The 18,284-nt window shown below is 45.2% G+C and overlaps 1 protein-coding gene across 1 annotated transcript; it reads right to left on the bottom strand.

Moving 5' to 3' along the window:
* Positions 1–358: 358 nt before the first annotated feature.
* On the bottom strand, positions 359–17,186 carry LOC141233450 (gastrula zinc finger protein XlCGF53.1-like). The gene is made up of 7 exons (XM_073667909.1): positions 17,105–17,186; positions 3,222–3,340; positions 2,913–3,092; positions 2,708–2,831; positions 2,528–2,625; positions 2,239–2,329; positions 359–1,487 (listed from the first exon to the last, which is right to left on the bottom strand). Exons 2-7 carry the CDS (start codon positions 3,297–3,299, stop codon positions 1,435–1,437), a joined length of 624 nt encoding a protein of 207 aa, XP_073524010.1. The 5' UTR covers positions 3,300–3,340; positions 17,105–17,186; the 3' UTR covers positions 359–1,434.
* Between the last annotated feature and the right edge of the window lie 1,098 nt (positions 17,187–18,284).

The following is an 18,284-nucleotide window of genomic DNA, read 5'->3' as shown; positions in this document are numbered from 1 at the left end:
ACAACAAAAATTGAACGAAGCAAATAATATATATCACATCAAAGGAAAGTATCTACGTATCAGACAATTGTCTAGTACCAATAATATGGTGACATATCTATACTAGGATATGAATGGCAGACCATTTGGGAATAATCAGAAACCCAAAGCAGAAACAACAATCATGAGTTTGGTCAAAAACCTTTATTTCACCAGCAATTGGTTACATGGTGGCACTGCAGAAGCGGGTGCCCACACTACATAAAATACAGTGATTGTATAATACACAAACAGTTATATATGTACAGTAGGTGATATCCAGAAGTCTATTGATCCTATTCTGAACATTATTGGAGAGATTGGTGAATGGTCAGGACTGTCCATTATTTGGGATAAGTCGGTTATTCTACCATTTGATGATATCCCTGATTCCAGCATATTAGAACATACACGAATACAAACGGTTGAGAAATTCTAATACCTTGGTATAAGTATAACAAAAAGAACTCCGGATTACATTGCACTGAATCTATATCTTCTTCTGGAAAAGTTTAACCCCTTTCCGAACTTGTGCGTAATAGTACACTCGAGGTAGTGACCCCCAGTTCAGCACGGGCTCTGGCGTTGAGCTCGCACTGAACCGGGCACATGTCAGCTTATTTATACAGGTAGAATCACGTTCTATCTGCGGCTGTCAACTAGTTAAATGCCGCTGTCAGATCCATGTAGAGGGGTTAAAAGGTGATGAGCAAGACAATCCCTGGGATCTAGAAAATGAAGTAGATAGCGCCAAGCTTGTTCGTGGTAGCCATCTTTTTAGATGTCAGGTGACCATGAACAGTGTCCCCAATATATTGTGTCTGTAAACTATTCCAGCAAGATCTGTATTCAAATAGCTAAATGTCGCTCCTTCCCTTCTTAACCTGCCATGTGCCCAGACAGTAGGGTACAACCGTATATAGGGGATTGTCAGATTCAAGAGAAGTTGGAATATTATTTGTAAGGTCCATTTGTTTCCTATTATCATTTGTGAAGAATCTCAAAGTTATCACCACATAAAGTGACACACGTCAGATCTGAAAAATGAGACCTGATTAACAATACAAAACTGGCTGCGGGAAGGGGTTAAATCAGAATATTTTGGGCACCAACTACTGTAGTCAAAAACTGTGACTATAGACAATAACACATCTACTGAAATGATCAAACTCAACAGTCTTCATCAGAGAAAAATGAGTAACTAGTGGTGAAACCTCTCTGGGGTAATTAGAGTATGGGGCTCGGTGGCTCTTGGCAATCTAAACTATTATAAGGGACAATATTTTCTATCAGATGAGTTTCAAGAAGAAAAAAATAGACATTCAAAGAGAACTTTTTATAATAGTGCAGAACTGAGGTGTCTTAAATTTAGATCTCGGACATTTTGAAAAAGCAATGGAGATCTTTTTTCAAAGACTACCAGGGTATTAGAGTCTCACATAAGTGAGGCCGGCCGATCCCACCACAACCTGTTAAAAAAAAAAAAAGCATTCTATGTTAGATCCCCAACAACAACGTATGTTTGGAGGGAGACCTCCAACACTAAACTGGAGTTTAGAGAAAGTATTAGCGCCCCCATTTCAGGAGAGATTGTGCAGTAATCTGAATTCCTTAGGATCGAAAACATAATGGAATTTATGACGTGGAGTGAATCCATGAAACCAGGGCTGGAGCCAACACATCTCCTGCAGGCGTGAATAAATGTATATTACAGCCATCAGCCACGCACAGCTTAGAGATATATCATGGCACAGGTGTAATGTTTTCTGTATAGTTTATCACAATCCTGTTTGAAGTTAGATTTAAAATAAATTTTAAAGTTTAGATAAAAGGAAACTCTGCTGTTATTGCATCATTACCCTCCGCTTTCTCTTACAGGCTCATCATAATATTTTTCTTCAAGTGATTTTCTAACTTGTCAGCACATTCTACGTACGCTGACATTTGGCTTTATAGTTTACAGATCTGGGCAGGTAACGGTCAGCGTCTCCTAATCCCAGGGGGTAGGTGGATCCTTCAGGTTGTAAGTTCTACAGAAAAGGGATTTCACAATTCACAAAGTCATTTGAACATTTTCAGATGGAGGTGAATGTTATGCTCCAGCGGCAAAATGGTGATCACACGATTGTGATACAGCCGGACTACCGAACTGATAAAGCAGCCACAGCCGGTGACTGAGAAGAATCTGTGACTTCTCTGCATTTAGTGGTTACTACTCACCTGGGTAGTCATATGTAGGAATCTCCTCTTTACACCACTCATCACCCCTCACATATGTCTCTGTAGTATTAATATGGGTCAGATCTTCACCCTGAAACAAATATTGTAAAAGTCACAGACTGATGGAGAAGTCCCATCTATGACCAGCTCTAATCCTGCCATCTCCACCGCTCTCATTACACTAGTATAAAACATATAATACTGGTGGCTAAAACAAGACTGAGCACAAGACCTTCACAGCCGTCTACACATCATAGGGGAGATCTCATGATACCTTCTCTCCATCTACCTGATGATCCTGAGGAACATTGGGATCTTCTTGTTTACAGTCCTGTGGAAGAAGGGGACGGGGACATCTCTCAGGTGTTGTCCTCTTACTGGATAGATCTGGAGGAAACACATAAGGGGCTGAATTCATTCTTTACATACAGATAATTATAGGCCGTGTGTATTTAGTCCTGTCTATTACCTGGTGATGTGAGGGACTGGGGAATCTCCATCATGACGTCCTTGTACAAATCTTTGTGTCCTTCTAAATACTCCCACTCCTCCATGGAGAAACAGACAGTGACATCCTGACACCTTATAGGAACCTGACACATACAATGATGGCGTCATCCCCCAATCCTTAATAGTGTTACTGTATAATGTCCCAGCATTCCCAGCAGTGTCACCTCTCCAGTCAGCAGCTCGATCATTTTGTAGGTGAGTTCTACGATCTTCTGGTCATTGATGTCCTCTTGTATCAGGGGGTGAGATGGAGGCCCTGTGATTGGGCTCAGGGGTCTTCCCCATCCCTCAGACAGAGGGTCCTGACAGCGCTCACTAGAGGTCTTCTTCACTACTGTGTAATCCTGGTTATGGAGAGACACATTAATAAATCTCACTCCAGACATTTCCAGAGTCCTCACCTCTCCAGTTCTGTCCATCTGTTATTCCCATAGATAAGAATGATGTAATGTGACGTCATCGGAATCTCTCACCTCTCCAGTAAGGCGGAAGAGGATCTCTAGGGTGAGGTGTAATATCCTCTCCACCATCTTGTCTCTGTCCATATCCATCTTTGATGGGTAAATCAGGAAAATTCTCTTCTATAAAAGACCTGAATGAGAAGATGATGAGCCGATGTAACATCATAAAAATCCTGTGTAATAATACAATTACTGGAGATAATAAGGGGAAACATATGAGGGGATTTATTATATTACAGTATTTAGTTTTCTTCTTTACATCTACTAATAAAACCTATATATTTTAGGCCACAGACAACAAGCAGTTTCTTCCTTGGAGTCTGCAGCTGAACACGTTTCTCATAGACTCATCTTCCATAACGCTAATTCTTGTCTCATTTACCGACACTGGAATCGGCATTAGTAATACTGCAGGAGATATTCATTACATGTGACATGAGAAATAACTACTTCATGATGAGGATGACATTAGGCTTTCCTATATTGCAAGAAAAACACCAGAAATAAAGCAGATATTAAAATGTATCAAAAGAAAATTGGTACCAACAATTCTTGTAAAAAGAAAAAAACATGCAAAAAGACATTTTCTTATTTTTAATATGTTAAACATTTAAGAAAAACAAAAAACCTCTTTTGGGCATCAGAACATAGATGTACACAGCAGGGATGGCACAGGTGCGGCTGTAACAAAAACCCTGGCAGTTTAACCACTTGCTGCTGACAGAAACAAACATGGCTTTGGTAGAGTTTTGCTGAATGTCCCTCCTCCCCCAAGGTCTTGATAATATGGGGCCTCCTAGTTACTACGATATATAAATGCCTAATAATGGTGCCTGGGCCTGTAATGTACAAAAGTCTATTAGGCCGGGCCAGAGGCAGCGTCCAATAAGTTACTTTTTAAAGCCCCCATACACATCAGACTAAAGCTGCATGAAAGTTGGTTGACTATATAATGTATTTGGGGGCCTTCTGACAGATGATGTCAGGGCAGAGAAGGATGTATGATCCTGAATTTCAGAGGCTAATCCGTTTGTTCTTCCTGTAGATAATCCTCCACTAGAGAAGTCTGGAGGCGACTCTCATACAGACCACAGGAAAGCTGGAATATTTGTGTGTATGGGGGAGTCAGGAGAGATAGCCGTCTGCCAAATGACCGCTCAGCCACCACTTATCTCATGTGTATGGGGCCGTTAGTATTACAGTGACAGGCAGTGATGATACACGGCACTACAGTAGTACAGTGCATCACCGGAGAAATCAGATGCTTGTATGTTGTATGATCGCACTGATGAGAGTGGTTTAAAAAAAGGTTTAACATGAAAAAAAAAAAAAAAATCAGTTTTAGCAACAAGAAACATCCATCACTATAGGAACAACAGACTCACTGCACAATATTGGTTGAGTCACGTCCATAACAACTTTACTATATTCTATTATCCTATAGACATCCTATACACAGTGGAGTAGACTGAAATCACAGATCCCAATATAAAACATAAATATAACCATATATACATAACCCGGACCAGATGGTATGGAGATGAATGAGGGAGACCAAAGTCCAAAAATAAACTTTACTTTACAAGAACTTGATATACATCAGATAGCAGGCACAACACTTCATGGATGCTTCTTCTGTATTATGCAGAGTCAAGAACCGGTTACACTTGTCGGTACTTAACTTTTGTTACAAGCTACAACAGTCCAGCAAATCATTATAAGTAGGCCAAACATCCCCTGTGGGGACCATACGGGTAACCTTTGCGAGTACCGTTTATAAGACGCAATATATACAGGGTGGGCCATTTATATGGATACACTTGAATTAAATGGGAACGGTTGGTGATATCAACTTCCTGTTTGTGGCACATTAGTATATGGGAGGGGGGAAACTTTTCCAGATGGGTGGTGACCATGGCGGCCATTTTGAAGTCAGTCATTTTGGATCCAACTTTATTTTTTTTTAATGGGAAGAGGGTCATGGGACACAACAAACTTATTGAGAATTTGATAAGAAAAACAATCGTGAGCTTGGTTCTAATGTAACTGTATTCTTTCATGAGTTTTTTACAAGTTTATGACCACTTATAAAATGTGTTCAAAGTGCTGCCCATTGTGTTGGATTGTCAATGCAACCCTCTTCCACTGATCGCAACACCACAGAAGAAATGCTAGCACAGGCTTCCAGTATCCGTTGTTTCAGATGCTGCACATCTCGTATCTTGATGGTATGGTGTGGTATATGGGGTACAAAGTTAGTGGGGCCATTCTTCATCAGTTGAAACCTCAATGCCACTGGATATCTGAAATTGCTACATGATGATGTGTTGCCCTCTTTATGCACTGAAGATGGCACGTTCCCTGAGTTTTTCCAACAAGATGGGGCAACACCACATTATGGGTGTCAGGTTCGAGCATTCCTACATAAACAGTTTCCTGGAAATAGGATTGGCTGTCGTGGGCCAGTTGAATGGCCACCAAGGTCTCCCGATCTGACCCCCTTAGACTTTTATCTTTGGGGTCATCTAAAGGCAATTGTCTATGCTGTGAAGATACGAGATGTGCAGCATCTGATACAACGGATACTGGAAGCCTGTGCTAGCATTTCTTCTGTGGTGTTGCTATCAGTGTGTCAAGAGAGGGAGCAGAGGGTTGCATTGACAGTCCAACACAATGGGCAGCACTTTGAGCACATTTTATAAGTTATAATAATAAAGTTACGTTAAAACCAAGCACACCATTGTTTTTCTTATGAAATTCTGAATAAGTCTGATGTGTCACATGACCCTATTCCGATTGAAAAAAATAAAGTTGGATCCAAAATGGCCGACTTCAAAATGGCCGCCATGGTCACCACCCATCTGGAAAAGTTTTCCCTCTCCCATATACTAGTGTGCCACAAACAGGAAGTTGATATCACCAACCATTCCCATTTAATTTAGGTGTATCCATAAATGGCCCACCCTGTGTATATATATATATATATATATATATATATATATACACACATACACACACACATATACATATACACACAGTACAGACCAAAAGTTTGGACACACCTTCTCATTTAAAGATTTTTCTGTATTTTCATGACTATGAAAATTGTACATTCACACTGAAGGCATCAAAACTGTGAATTAACACATGTGGAATTATATACTTAACAAAAAAGTGTGAAACAACTGAAAATATGTCTTATATTCTTGGTTCTTCAAAGTAGTCACCTTTTGCTTTGATGACTGCTTTGCACATTCTTGGCATTCTCTTGATGAGCTTCAAGAGGTAGTCACCAGAAATGGTTTTCACTTCACAGGTGTGACCTGTCAGGTTTAAGAAGTGGGATTTCTTGCCTTATAAATGGGTCTGGGACCATCAGTTGTGTTGTGCAGAAGTCTGGTGGATACACAGCTGATAGTCCTACTGAATAGACTGTTAGAATTTGTATTATGGCAAGAAAAAAGCAGCTAAGTAAAGAAAAATGAGTGGCCATCATTACTTTAAGAAATGAAGGTCAGTCATTCCGAAAAATTGGGCAAACTTTGAAAGTGTCCCCAAGTGCAGTTGCAAAAACCATCAAGCGCTACAAAGAAACTGGCTCACATGAGCACAGCTCCAGAAAAGGAAGACCAAGAGTCACCTCTGCTTCTGAGGATAAGTTTATCCGAGTCACCAGCCTCAGAAATCGCAGGTTAACAGCAGCTCAGATTAGAGACCAGGTCAAAGCCACACAGAGTTCTAGCAGCAGACACATCTCTTCAACAACTGTTAAGAGGAGACTTTGTGGAGCAGGCCTTCATGGTAAAATAGCTGCTAGGAAACCACTGCTAAGGACAGGCAACAAGCAGAAGAGACTTGTTTGGGCTAAAGAACACAAGGAATGGACATTAGACCAGTGGAAATCTGTGCTTTCGTCTGATGAGTCCAAATTTGAGATCTTTGGTTCCAACCACCGTGTCTTTGTGCGACGCAGAAAAGGTGAACAGATGGACTCTACATGCCTGGTTCCCACCGTGAAGCATGGAGGAGGAGGTGTGATGGTGTGGGGGTGCTTTGCTGGTGACACTGTTGGGGATTTATTCAAAATTGAAGGCATACTGAACCAGCATGACTACCACAGCATCTTGCAGCGGCATGCTATTCCATCCGGTTTGCGTTTAGTTGGACCATCGTTTATTTTTCAACAGGACAATGACCCCAAACACACCTCCAGGCTGTGTAAGGGCTATTTGACCAAGAAGGAGAGTGATGGGGTGCTACGCCAGATGACCTGGCCTCCACAGTCACCAGACCTGAACCCAATTGAGATGGTTTGGGGTGAGCTGGACCGCAGAGTGAAGGCAAAAGGGCCAACAAGTGCTAAGCATCTCTGGGAACTCCTTCAAGATTGTTGGAAGACCATTTCCGGTGACTACCTCTTGAAGCTCATCAAGAGAATGCCAAGACTGTGCAAAGCAGTCATCAAAGCAAAAGGTGGCTACTTTGAAGAACCTAGAATATAAGACATATTTTCAGTTGTTTCACACTTTTTTGCTAAGTATATAATTCCACGTGTTAATTCATAGTTTTGATGCCTTCAGTGTGAATGTACAATTTTCATAGTCATGAAAATACAGAAAAATCTTTACATGGGGTGTGTCCAAACTTTCAAACTTTTGGTCTGTACTGTATATATATATATATATATATATATATATATATATATATATATACACACACACACACACACACACACACACACACACTGTGGCTGGTGGGGTCTGTGGGGGGAGCGGCAGCGTAGCAGGGCACAGGAGGCAGGAGTCACCCACTGCAGACTACACTATCCCCGCTGCTAAAGAAAATGAATATCTGCTGCTCCCCACGCCCAATTAATAGCCTTAATAGCGCTCACAGTGTTGCCTGCTGCACGGCTACTGCTGCGGCTCGGCGGTCACGTGTGCCCACTATTAAAGAGCATGAATATTCACTACTCGCTGCTCCCATAGGCGTGGGGAGTAGAGAATATTCATGCTCTTTAATAGCAGGCACGTGTGATGATCGAACCGCTGAAGGAGCCGCGCTGCGGCTACACTGTGAGTGCTATTAAGGAGAGTGAATAGTCACGTCAATAGCCCCAGCGTGGGGAGCAGTGACTATTCCGGCAGCTCGTTTCCCCGTGTGAGGGCATACCAGGATGGGGATTGGGAAGCCATGCATACCAGGATGGGAATGAGGGGAGTCATGCATACCAGGATGGGGATAGGGATTGGGGTGCAATGCATACCAGGATGGAGGGGTGCCATGCATACCAAGATGGAGGAGTGCCATGCATACCAGGATGGGGATTAGGGTGCCATGCCTACCAGGATGGGGATGGGGGGTGCCATGCCTACCAGGATGGGGATGGGGGGTGCCATGCATTGCATATCAGGATGGGGATTGGGATGCCGTGCATACCAGGATGGGGATTGGGGTGCCGTGCATACCAGGATGGGGGATTGGGGTGCCATGCATACCAGGATGGGGAATTGGGGTGCCATGCATACCAGGATGAGGTGAGACATGCATATCAGGATGAGGGATTAGAGGGGCCATGCATAACAGGAAGAGGGATAAGGGGTGCCATGCATATCAGGATAAGGGGTGCCATGCATACAAGGATGGTGAAGAGGGGTGCCATGCATGCCAGGATGGGGAAGAGGGGTGCCATGCATGCCAGGATGGGGATGAGGGGTGCCATGCATGCCAGGATGGGGATGAGGGGTGACATGCATGCCAGGATGGGGAAGAGGGGTGCCATGCATGCCAGGACGGGGATGAGGGGTGCCATGCATGCCAGGATGGGGATGAAGGGTGCCATGCATGCCAGGATGGGGATGAAGGGTGCCATGCATGCCAGGGTGGAGATGAGGGGTGCCATGCATACCAGGATGGGGATGAGGGGTGCCATGCATACCAGGATGGGGATGAGGGGTGCCATGCATACCAGGATGGGGATTGTTGGGGTTCCGTGCAGGATGGGGGATTGGGGTGCAATGCATACCAGGATGGAGGGTTGCCATGCATAGCAGGAGGGGGGATGAGGGCCACGTATAACAGGAAGGAGGGGGCCATATATACCAGGATGGGGGTTATGAACAGAATTGGGGGACATTACCCCTATAACAGTGTCAGCAGCAGACCCCATCTCCCTTAACGGTGCATCATGACCACATTTTTTGCTTAATTTTTTTTTCTATTTTCCCTTTCTATAGGTGCGTCCTATGGTCCGGTGTGTCTTCTAGTGCGAAAAATATGGTACCTCACTGGCTGAGGTGTATCTGTACGACTCCTCACTGGTACTCTCAAAGTACATTCAATGAGGGCTACACGCTCCTTGCTGTGGCATTTCATCTTCAGTTCTTCGTAGGAGAACTCATGTCCCAGTTTGGCGACACTGTAGCTTCCTCTCCAGACAATTGTTTGCTTAAATCCTGTTAGTCTAAGATAAGGAATCGTTCTTATCATTTCCCTTCCGCTGACATCCCCACTATCATCATGGGTGACTTCAACATCCCCATTGACACTTCCCTCTCAGCTGCCTCTAAGCTTCTATATCTCACTTCCTTTTTTGGCCTCGCTCAATGGTCCTCCACAGACACACACAAAGATGTCCATACTTTGTACCTCATCTTCACCCGCCTCCGTTCCCTATCTAACCTCTCTAACTCACCTCTCCTTCTTTCTGACCACAACCTACTTACATTCTCTTCCCTCTCCTCTCCAGGTGCAGAATCCCCACTCCACAAACCTGCACACCCTCACAGAAATCTTAAACACCTTGATCTACATTCACTTTCTGAGTCTCTTCTCCCTCTTGCAAACATAAGTTCCTTACACAATGCAGATGCTGCCGCTTTATATAACACCACTATATCTGCATCTCTCAAATCGGCTTCCCCTCTCAGACATACCAAAGCTCACAAAATTAAAAGGCAACCCTGGCACACTAGCCTGACTAAAGAACTGAGGTGGGCTTCCAGAGTTGCTGAGCGGAGATGGAAAAGATCCCACTCCAAAGAGCACTTCATCGCAATCAAACAGTCCCTCAATACTTTCAAGTCCACACTCACTGCAACGAAGCAAACATACTTCTCATCTGTCATAGCTTCCCTGTCTCACAACCTTAAACAGCTATTCAACACTTTCAATTCTCCCCTCCATCCCCCAGCACATCCTCCTCTCCAATCAACTTAGCTGAAGACTTTGCCTCATTCTTCAAGCAGAAGATTGATAACATCAGAGAAAGCTTTGGCCGACAACCCCCACAGCCCCTGCTCATATCTACTCAGCCCTCCTCCTCCAAAACCAGCTTCTAAGCCATCACGGAAGATCAACTTTCCACTCTACTCTTAAGATCACATCTCACCACAATGACTGCTCATTCTCCCTAGTCCCGCAAGCTAGCTGCCCCTGGGGTAACCTTGGACTTTCTCGCTATTCCCCAGCCTCTCCCCTCTGTCAATCCCTTCACTGGTACCCCATTACCCAGAGACTCCAGGACAAAGCCCTACCCGTGACATACAAAGCCATCCACAACCTGTCTCCTCCATACATCTGTGACCTAGTTTCCCGCTACTTTTCTACACACAACCTCTGATCCTCACAAGATCTCCTTCTCTACTCCACTCTCTGCTATGCTCTCGCCTTGGAATCCGGATTCACCAGGTAGACCAAAAATTTGTATTTCTCACTTAATTATCCCTATCTGACTCATCACCAGGAAATTGTTCTCCTTTATGCCCATGTAGCTCAGAATGAGGCTCCAACACAATATAATGGAACCCACAAAGTATGATGGCCCCCACAGCCCCTCATAAAGTATTATGGCTACAATAGCCTGCTAAACAAAATGAGGACACGCACTCAATATGGAGGCCATTAAAGTCCATCAAAGCGCCCAACACAGTTTAATGGCCCCCACCAGCCGCCCACTCTGTATGAGAGCCCCAACAGCCCTTCAATTAATATGGTGCCCCCATAATTCCTGATATTAAGAAAAAAAACACACACACTCTACTCAACCAACCCCGTTCCCGGGTGCACTCCTCCGGTCTGTGCAGTGTGAGTACTGAGGCTCCATACTACAGGTGTAATGTAGTGACATCATTGTGCCTGCAGTGCACAGAGACTCAGATTCACAGGCGAAGGCTGAATGATGGATCAGGGAGCTTTCGACTTCCTGATTCATTATCCTATTCAATGGTATTACCATCACGAGAATGTGGATATAGCTGAAATTTTGATGATTGGGAAGAAGAGTGTGCCCGTTGCTGACCCGCACCGAGCCCTCTCAATTCATAGGCCTTATAGTGGCCACATGGGCTGCCACTATGGATGATATGCCCCTGCCTATCCAACTATTGTGTGGTAAATATCTCATAGGTTCTGGGTTCATTAGTATCTGCACCAAGAATGGTGCTGAGTTTTTAATAATTGCCGTGGAGTAGTCGGTGAGATGGGTGGTAAAAAATTGTGTGTCTAATGGGTAGTACTGTGGGCAACCCTCTGCCCCCCAAATTAAAATATATGCACTAAAAACTCGACTAACAACATATATATACTTAAAACTAGCAAAACTACAAGCTGAATGGCTTACGCTATCCTGTACCTAAACAAAACGGTTACACCTAAGAGACGACAATGGCATCCCCACACACGGTGGCTGTCCCTCATAAGCCCTAGATAACCCTGATATATATATCAAAAAATACACGGATACATTAAATAGGACCACGTACAGTACAGACCAAAAGTTTGGACACACCTTCTCATTTAAAGATTTTTCTGTATTTTCATGACTTTGAAAATTGTACATTCACACTGAAGGCATCAAAACTATGAATTAACACGTGGAATTACTTAACAAAAAAGTGTGAAACAACTGAAAATATGTCTTATATTCTAGGTTCTTCAAAGTAGCCACCTCTTGCTTTGATGACTGCTTTGGACACTCTTGGCATTCTCTTGATGAGCTTCAAGAGGTAGTCACCGGAAATGGTTTTCACTTCACAGGTGTGCCCTGTCGGGTTTAATAAGATGGATTTCTTGCCTTATAAATGGGGTTGGGACCATCAGTTGTGTTGTGCAGAAGTCAGGTGGATACACAGCAGATAGTCCTACTGAATAGACTGTTAGAATTTGTATTATGGCAAGAAAAAAGCAGCTAAGTAAAGAAAAACGAGTGGCTATCATTACTTTAAGAAATGAAGGTCAGTCAATCCGAAAAATTGGGCAAACTTTGAATATGTCCCCAAGTGCAGTTACAAAAACCATCAAGCGCTACAAAGAAACTGGCTCACATGAGGACCGCCCCAGGAAAGGAAGACCAAGAGTCACCTCTGCTTCTGAGGATAAGCTTATTCGACTCACCAGCCTCAGAAATCGCAGGTTAACAACAGCTCAGATTAGAGACCAGATCAATGCCACACAGAGTTCTAGCAGCAGACACATCTCTACAACAACTGTTAAGAGGAGACTTTGTGCAGCAGGCCTTCATGGTAAAATAGCTGCTAGGAAACCACTGCTAAGGACAGGCAACAAGCAGAAGAGACTTGTTTGGGCTAAAAAACACAAGGAATGGACATTAGACCAGTGGAAATCTGTGCTGGTTCCTGGTTCCCATCGTGAAGCATGGAGGAGGAGATGTGATAGTGTGGGGGTGCTTTGCTAGTGACACGGTTGGGGATTTATTCAAAATTGAAGGCATACTGAAACAGCATGGCTACTACAGCATCTTGCAGCGGCATGCTATTCCATCTGGTTTGCATTTAGTTTGATCATCATTTATTTTTCAGCAGGACAATGACACCAAACACACCTTCAGGCTGTGTAAGGGCTATTTGAGCATGAAGGAGAGTGATGGGGTGCTACGCCAGATGACCTGGCCTCCACAGTCACCAGACCTGAACCCAATTGAGATGGTTTGCGGTGAGCTGGACCGCAGAGTGTAGGTAAAAGGGCCAACAAGTGCTTAGCATCTCTGAGAACTCCTTCAAGATTGTTGGAAGACCATTTCCGGTGACTACCTCTTGAAGCTCATTAAGAGAATGTCAAGAGTGTGCAAAGCAGTCATCAAAGCAAAAGGTGGCTACTTTGAAGAACCTAGAATATAAGACATATTTTCAGTTGTTTCACACTTTTTTGTTAAGTATATAATTCCACATGTGTTAATTCATAGTTTTGATGCCTTCAGTGTGAATGTACAATTTTCAAAGCCATGAAAATACAGAAAAATCTTTAAATGAGGTGTGTCCAAACTTTTGGTCTGTACTGTATGTCTCAAGGTATATCTAAAGGAAAGGGTATGGTACTCTTCAGAGAATCTTTAAATAATCCGCCATCAACGCGTTTCCCCAACAGGTTCATCAGGAGACTTGATTCAGGGATGTTAATTCATGATGATGTTCAGCATAGTGTGCCTAATAGCCAGGTGTCCACGTTTAAATATCCCACTTCATCCAAAACCCCTCCCCAGACTAGGAGATCCATTCCCATTCCTAGAGATGAATTGTCATAGGATATATAGAATAGAGTCTGTCTACAATAATGTACTGCACTTGCGCTTCTTCTCACACGCAAGAGGTCCGATAATGTCCATCTCCTAGTGTGCATGTCCGGAAGTGACGTGCTATAAAGTTTAACGGCAGATAAAGTGATTGCTGCCACGCTACTCATACCCTTCACTGCGCATGACCGTAGTTATGCATTCCACGCCGGAGAGCATCTAGGGTCATTGTCTGCGATTGTGCATGTCCGGACGTGAGCGTTCTACGCCGGAGAGCATGCTGAATCTGGATTGCATTCCTCCCATATAGAAAAGTCCTGTCTCTGAGATCAGCGTCATGGGAGACTAAAAACAAGTATTGCACATCCTCCCATCAGGCAATAGACATGTAGATCCACTTTATCACTACATAAAATATGGGATGGTGGCCCACAGTATATTCCTAAATGGCCAAATTTGACCCCTATTACATAATTGGAGATATACAATGATCACCGCACTTGTTAATTACTAAATAGTATATGTGTGATATAACTGATAAGAACTAATTCTGATATAGGAGCTCAGATATCTTGATGAAGTACAACAATATGTGAACCCCATTCACAGGGAACTGAGTAGAAATGGGTAGAGTATAAAATCCAAAAATGTAATCCAGAATGGGGCTGTATTCACACAAAACAGGCATAGGAAATTTGCTCATCAAGTCCCTTAGGGGCCAGTGAATCCAGTCTGGAAATCCACTCGCTTTCCTTTTTGATATATCTATTGTGATCACCTCCTCTGACACTGGGTTTAACCACCGCAACGAAACAAAAGATGTTTCACCTCAATGTGCACTGTTCATGTGTCTCACTAATTGGGGCATCCTGACCATGGCATAAATTACCCAAATGCCCCCTTCCCCACCCTCATCCTAGACTGCCTCTTGGTCGTTCATACATAATCTAGGAGGCAGGTGCATGTGGCCACATATACAAGTCCTGAGGTTTTACAGTTGGAATAATCCCTCTGGAAAAAGATTTTACCTGTAGAGGAACTCAAGAAAGATTGTACAGTACATGGTCTCATCCAATTACATGTACAACTTTATCCACATCTAAAGAAACCGCAGACTCTTCTATCCAGCCAAGTCCACTTGGGTGCAGGTTTTTATAGAAACTATGCACTAAACGGTCCCTAATTGACCAACCCTTTCTGAAAGTTATTGTGGGAGTAGATCCCACAGCACCCTCAGGTCCCGGTTGGTCAGGGTTTTCTGAGGATATTAAAGATATGGTTACTCTGATTGTGATAAATTCCTATTACTCCTGTTATCCCATCTTTTTCTTGCTCTCTTGGTTAGGTATGGAGGAGTGTCTGTCTCTCCCGATTTTCTGCAAACAATCGTGTGGAATCCAAAATGTACTGTAGGTACCTTTTCCATGAATATGGTGTTCATGTCTATTGCCTGTATATTAAAATCTGTAACAATAGAGCTGTCTCTTCTCAACCGTAAAAATTGGCCCTTGGATATTGCTTTTTTTAAGGAAGATGGGGTGGTGGGTATCCCACTTCAATAGTTTATTAGTGCTTGTAGGTTTATGGTAGATGAGTGTCCCTAGGGTCCCATCCCGTTCTTTCTTGACTGGTACATCCAGGAAAGGCAACTGGTAATATTTAAACTCTTTTATAAATCTCAGGCCCACTGTATAGATATTGAGTTCCCAGACAAATTCAAGAAATTGCTCACTCGTCTCTGACCAGATGATAAAAATGTCGTCAATATATCAAATATCATACCCCAATATATGGCTGCCACCACTTATGATCATCCCTGAATATTGTGGTTTCCTCCCACCAGCCCAGGAATAGGTTATCATACGAGGGGGCACAGCGGCTCCCCATTGCAGTACCCCTGAGCTGGTGGAAGTACTTCCTGTCAAAAAGAAAGAAGTTATGTGTAAGAGTGAATTTTAGAAGATCCTCCATGAAGTCATTATGTCTGCTACACTCTATTGATCTCAATTTCAAGAAATGTCTTACTCCTGATACCATCCTCTTGCGGTATATTACTGTACAAAGCCTCGATATATAGTAAGGCATGCTCCCCTACATGCATGTATACATGCTTGAGGGTCTACATGTAGGGGAGCAGGCAGAGGGAAAACCAACTCCAGAGGGATTATTCCAACTACAGGACCTCAGGCACTACTGGGGGAACATTATACTGTGTGGGGGCATCATACATCCTGCATAAGGGGCATAATGGGGGCATTACACTATGTGGGGGCATCATACATCCTGCATAAGGGGCATAATGGGGGCATTACACTGTGTAGGGCATCATACATCCTGCATAAGGGGCATAATGGGGGCATTACACTGTGTGGGGGCATCATGCATACTGCATAAGGGGCATAATGGGGGCATTACACTGTGTGGGGGCATCATACATACTGCATAAGGGGCATAATGGGGGCATTACACTGTGGAGGGCATCATACATACTGCATAAGGGGCATAATGGGGGCATTACACTGTGTGGGGCATCATACACACTGCATAAGGGGCATTACACTGTGTGGGGGCATCATACATCCTGCATAAGGGGCATAATGGGGGCATTACACTGTGTAGGGCATCATACATCCTGCATAAGGGGCATAATGGGGGCATTACACTGTGTGGGGGCATCATGCATACTGCATAAGGGGCATAATGGGGGCATTACACTGTGTGGGGGCATCATACATACTGCATAAGGGGCATAATGGGGGCATTACACTGTGGGGGGCATCATACATACTGCATAAGGGGCATAATGGGGGCATTACACTGTGTGGGGCATCATACACACTGCATAAGGGGCATTACACTGTGTAGGGGCATCATACATCCTGCATAAGGGGCATAATGGGGGCATTACACTGTGTGGGGGCATCATACATGCTGCATAAGGGGCATAATGGGGGCATTACACTGTGGGGGCATCATACATACTGCATAAGGGGCATAATGGGGGCATTACACTGTGGGGGATCATATATCCTGCATAAGGGGCATAATGGGGGCATCACACTGTGTGGGGGCATCATACATGCTGCATAAGGGGCATAATGGGGGCATTACACTGTGGGGGCATCATACATCCTGCATAAGGGGCATAATGGGGGCATTACACTGTGGGGCCAGTAAAGGGGTCCTGTACTATGAGAACAATACGTTTCCTCCCTTCCTGTCTCCATAGTTGGGTCGTATGTATCTATTACAGGAAACTGAACAAAAACCTTATGATTCATACAAAGGGGCAACACAAGACCCCAAAAGAGTCTCCGTGCTGAAGGGGTTAATGCCCCCTGCGCCCAGTAATGGGGTCTCCACATACCTCCACCTGCAGAGCCGCCACCACATATATTGCTGCTCTGTGCGCACAGGAGCTGTGATGAGGTCACAGGAGGGGAGGAGTCAGGGGTCACATGATCAGGGGCCTCAGTGGATGCAGGACTCTGCTGTGCTGGTTGTCATGGTGCTGGATGAGCTGAAGTTTATGTGTGGGGTCAGGAGGGGTTTACAGTGTGGATGTAGCAGAGCCGCGTGTGTACGAGGTGTACGGAGCGGAGCCGTGTGTGTACGAGGTGTACGGAGCAGAGCCGCGTGTGTACGAGGTGTACGGAGCAGAGCCGCGTGTGTACGAGGTGTACGGAGCAGAGCCGCGTGTGTACAAGGTGTACGGAGCAGAGCCGTGTGTACGAGGTGTACGGAGCAGAGCCGTGTGTGTACGAGGTGTACGGAGCGGAGCCGTGCGTGTACGAGGCGTACGGAGCGGAGCCGTGTGTGTACGAGGTGTACGGAGCGGAGCCGTGTGTACGAGGTGTACGGAGCGGAGCCGCGTGTGTACGAGGTGTACGGAGCGGAGCCGCGTGTGTACGAGGTGTACGGAGCGGAGCCGCGCGTGTACGAGGCCTACGGAGGGGAGCCGCGTGTGTACGAGGTGTATGGAGCAGAGCCGCGTGTGTACGAGGCGTACGGAGCAGAGCCGCGTGTGTACGAGGTGTACGGAGCGGAGCCGCGTGTGTACGAGGTGTACGGAGCGGAGCCGCGTGTGTACGAGGTGTACGGAGCGGAGCCGCGTGTGTACGAGGTGTACGGAGCAGAGCCGCGTGTGTACGAGGTGTACGGAGCGGAGCCGCGTGTGTACGAGGTGTACGGAGCGGAGCCGCGTGTGTACGAGGTGTACGGAGCGGAGCCGCGTGTGTACGAGGTGTACGGAGCGGAGCCGCGCGTGTACGAGGCCTACGGAGGGGAGCCGCGTGTGTACGAGGTGTACGGAGCGGAGCCGCGTGTGTACGAGGTGTACGGAGCGGAGCCGCGTGTGTACGAGGTGTACGGAGCAGAGCCGCGCGTGTACGAGGTGTACGGAGCAAAGCCGGGTGTACGAGGTGTACGGAGCGGAGCCGCGCGTGTACGAGGTGTACGGAGCGGAGTCGCGCGTGTACGAGGTGTACGGAGCGGAGCCGCGCGTGTACGAGGTGTGTGGAGCGGAGCCACGCGTGTACGAGGTGTAC

This window comes from Phyllobates terribilis, unplaced genomic scaffold (genome assembly GCF_046119375.1).
Source record: "Phyllobates terribilis strain yellow unplaced genomic scaffold, ASM4611937v1 Scaffold_600__1_contigs__length_992639, whole genome shotgun sequence".
Lineage (NCBI taxonomy): Eukaryota > Metazoa > Chordata > Amphibia > Anura > Dendrobatidae > Phyllobates > Phyllobates terribilis.
This window is presented reverse-complemented; position numbering and strand designations above follow the sequence as displayed.

Bases quoted from the DNA above. Each gene is read 5' to 3' on its own strand.
- LOC141233450 (XM_073667909.1), bottom strand. From the start codon at position 3,299: ATGGATATGGACAGAGACAAGATGGTGGAGAGGATATTACACCTCACC. The intron at 2,626-2,707 runs GTAATAGACAGG...TGTTTCCTCCAG, and splicing joins CCAGTCCCTCACATCACCAG to ATCTATCCAGTAAGAGGACA. The intron at 2,330-2,527 runs GTAGATGGAGAG...TATTTGTTTCAG, and splicing joins ATGTTCCTCAGGATCATCAG to GGTGAAGATCTGACCCATAT.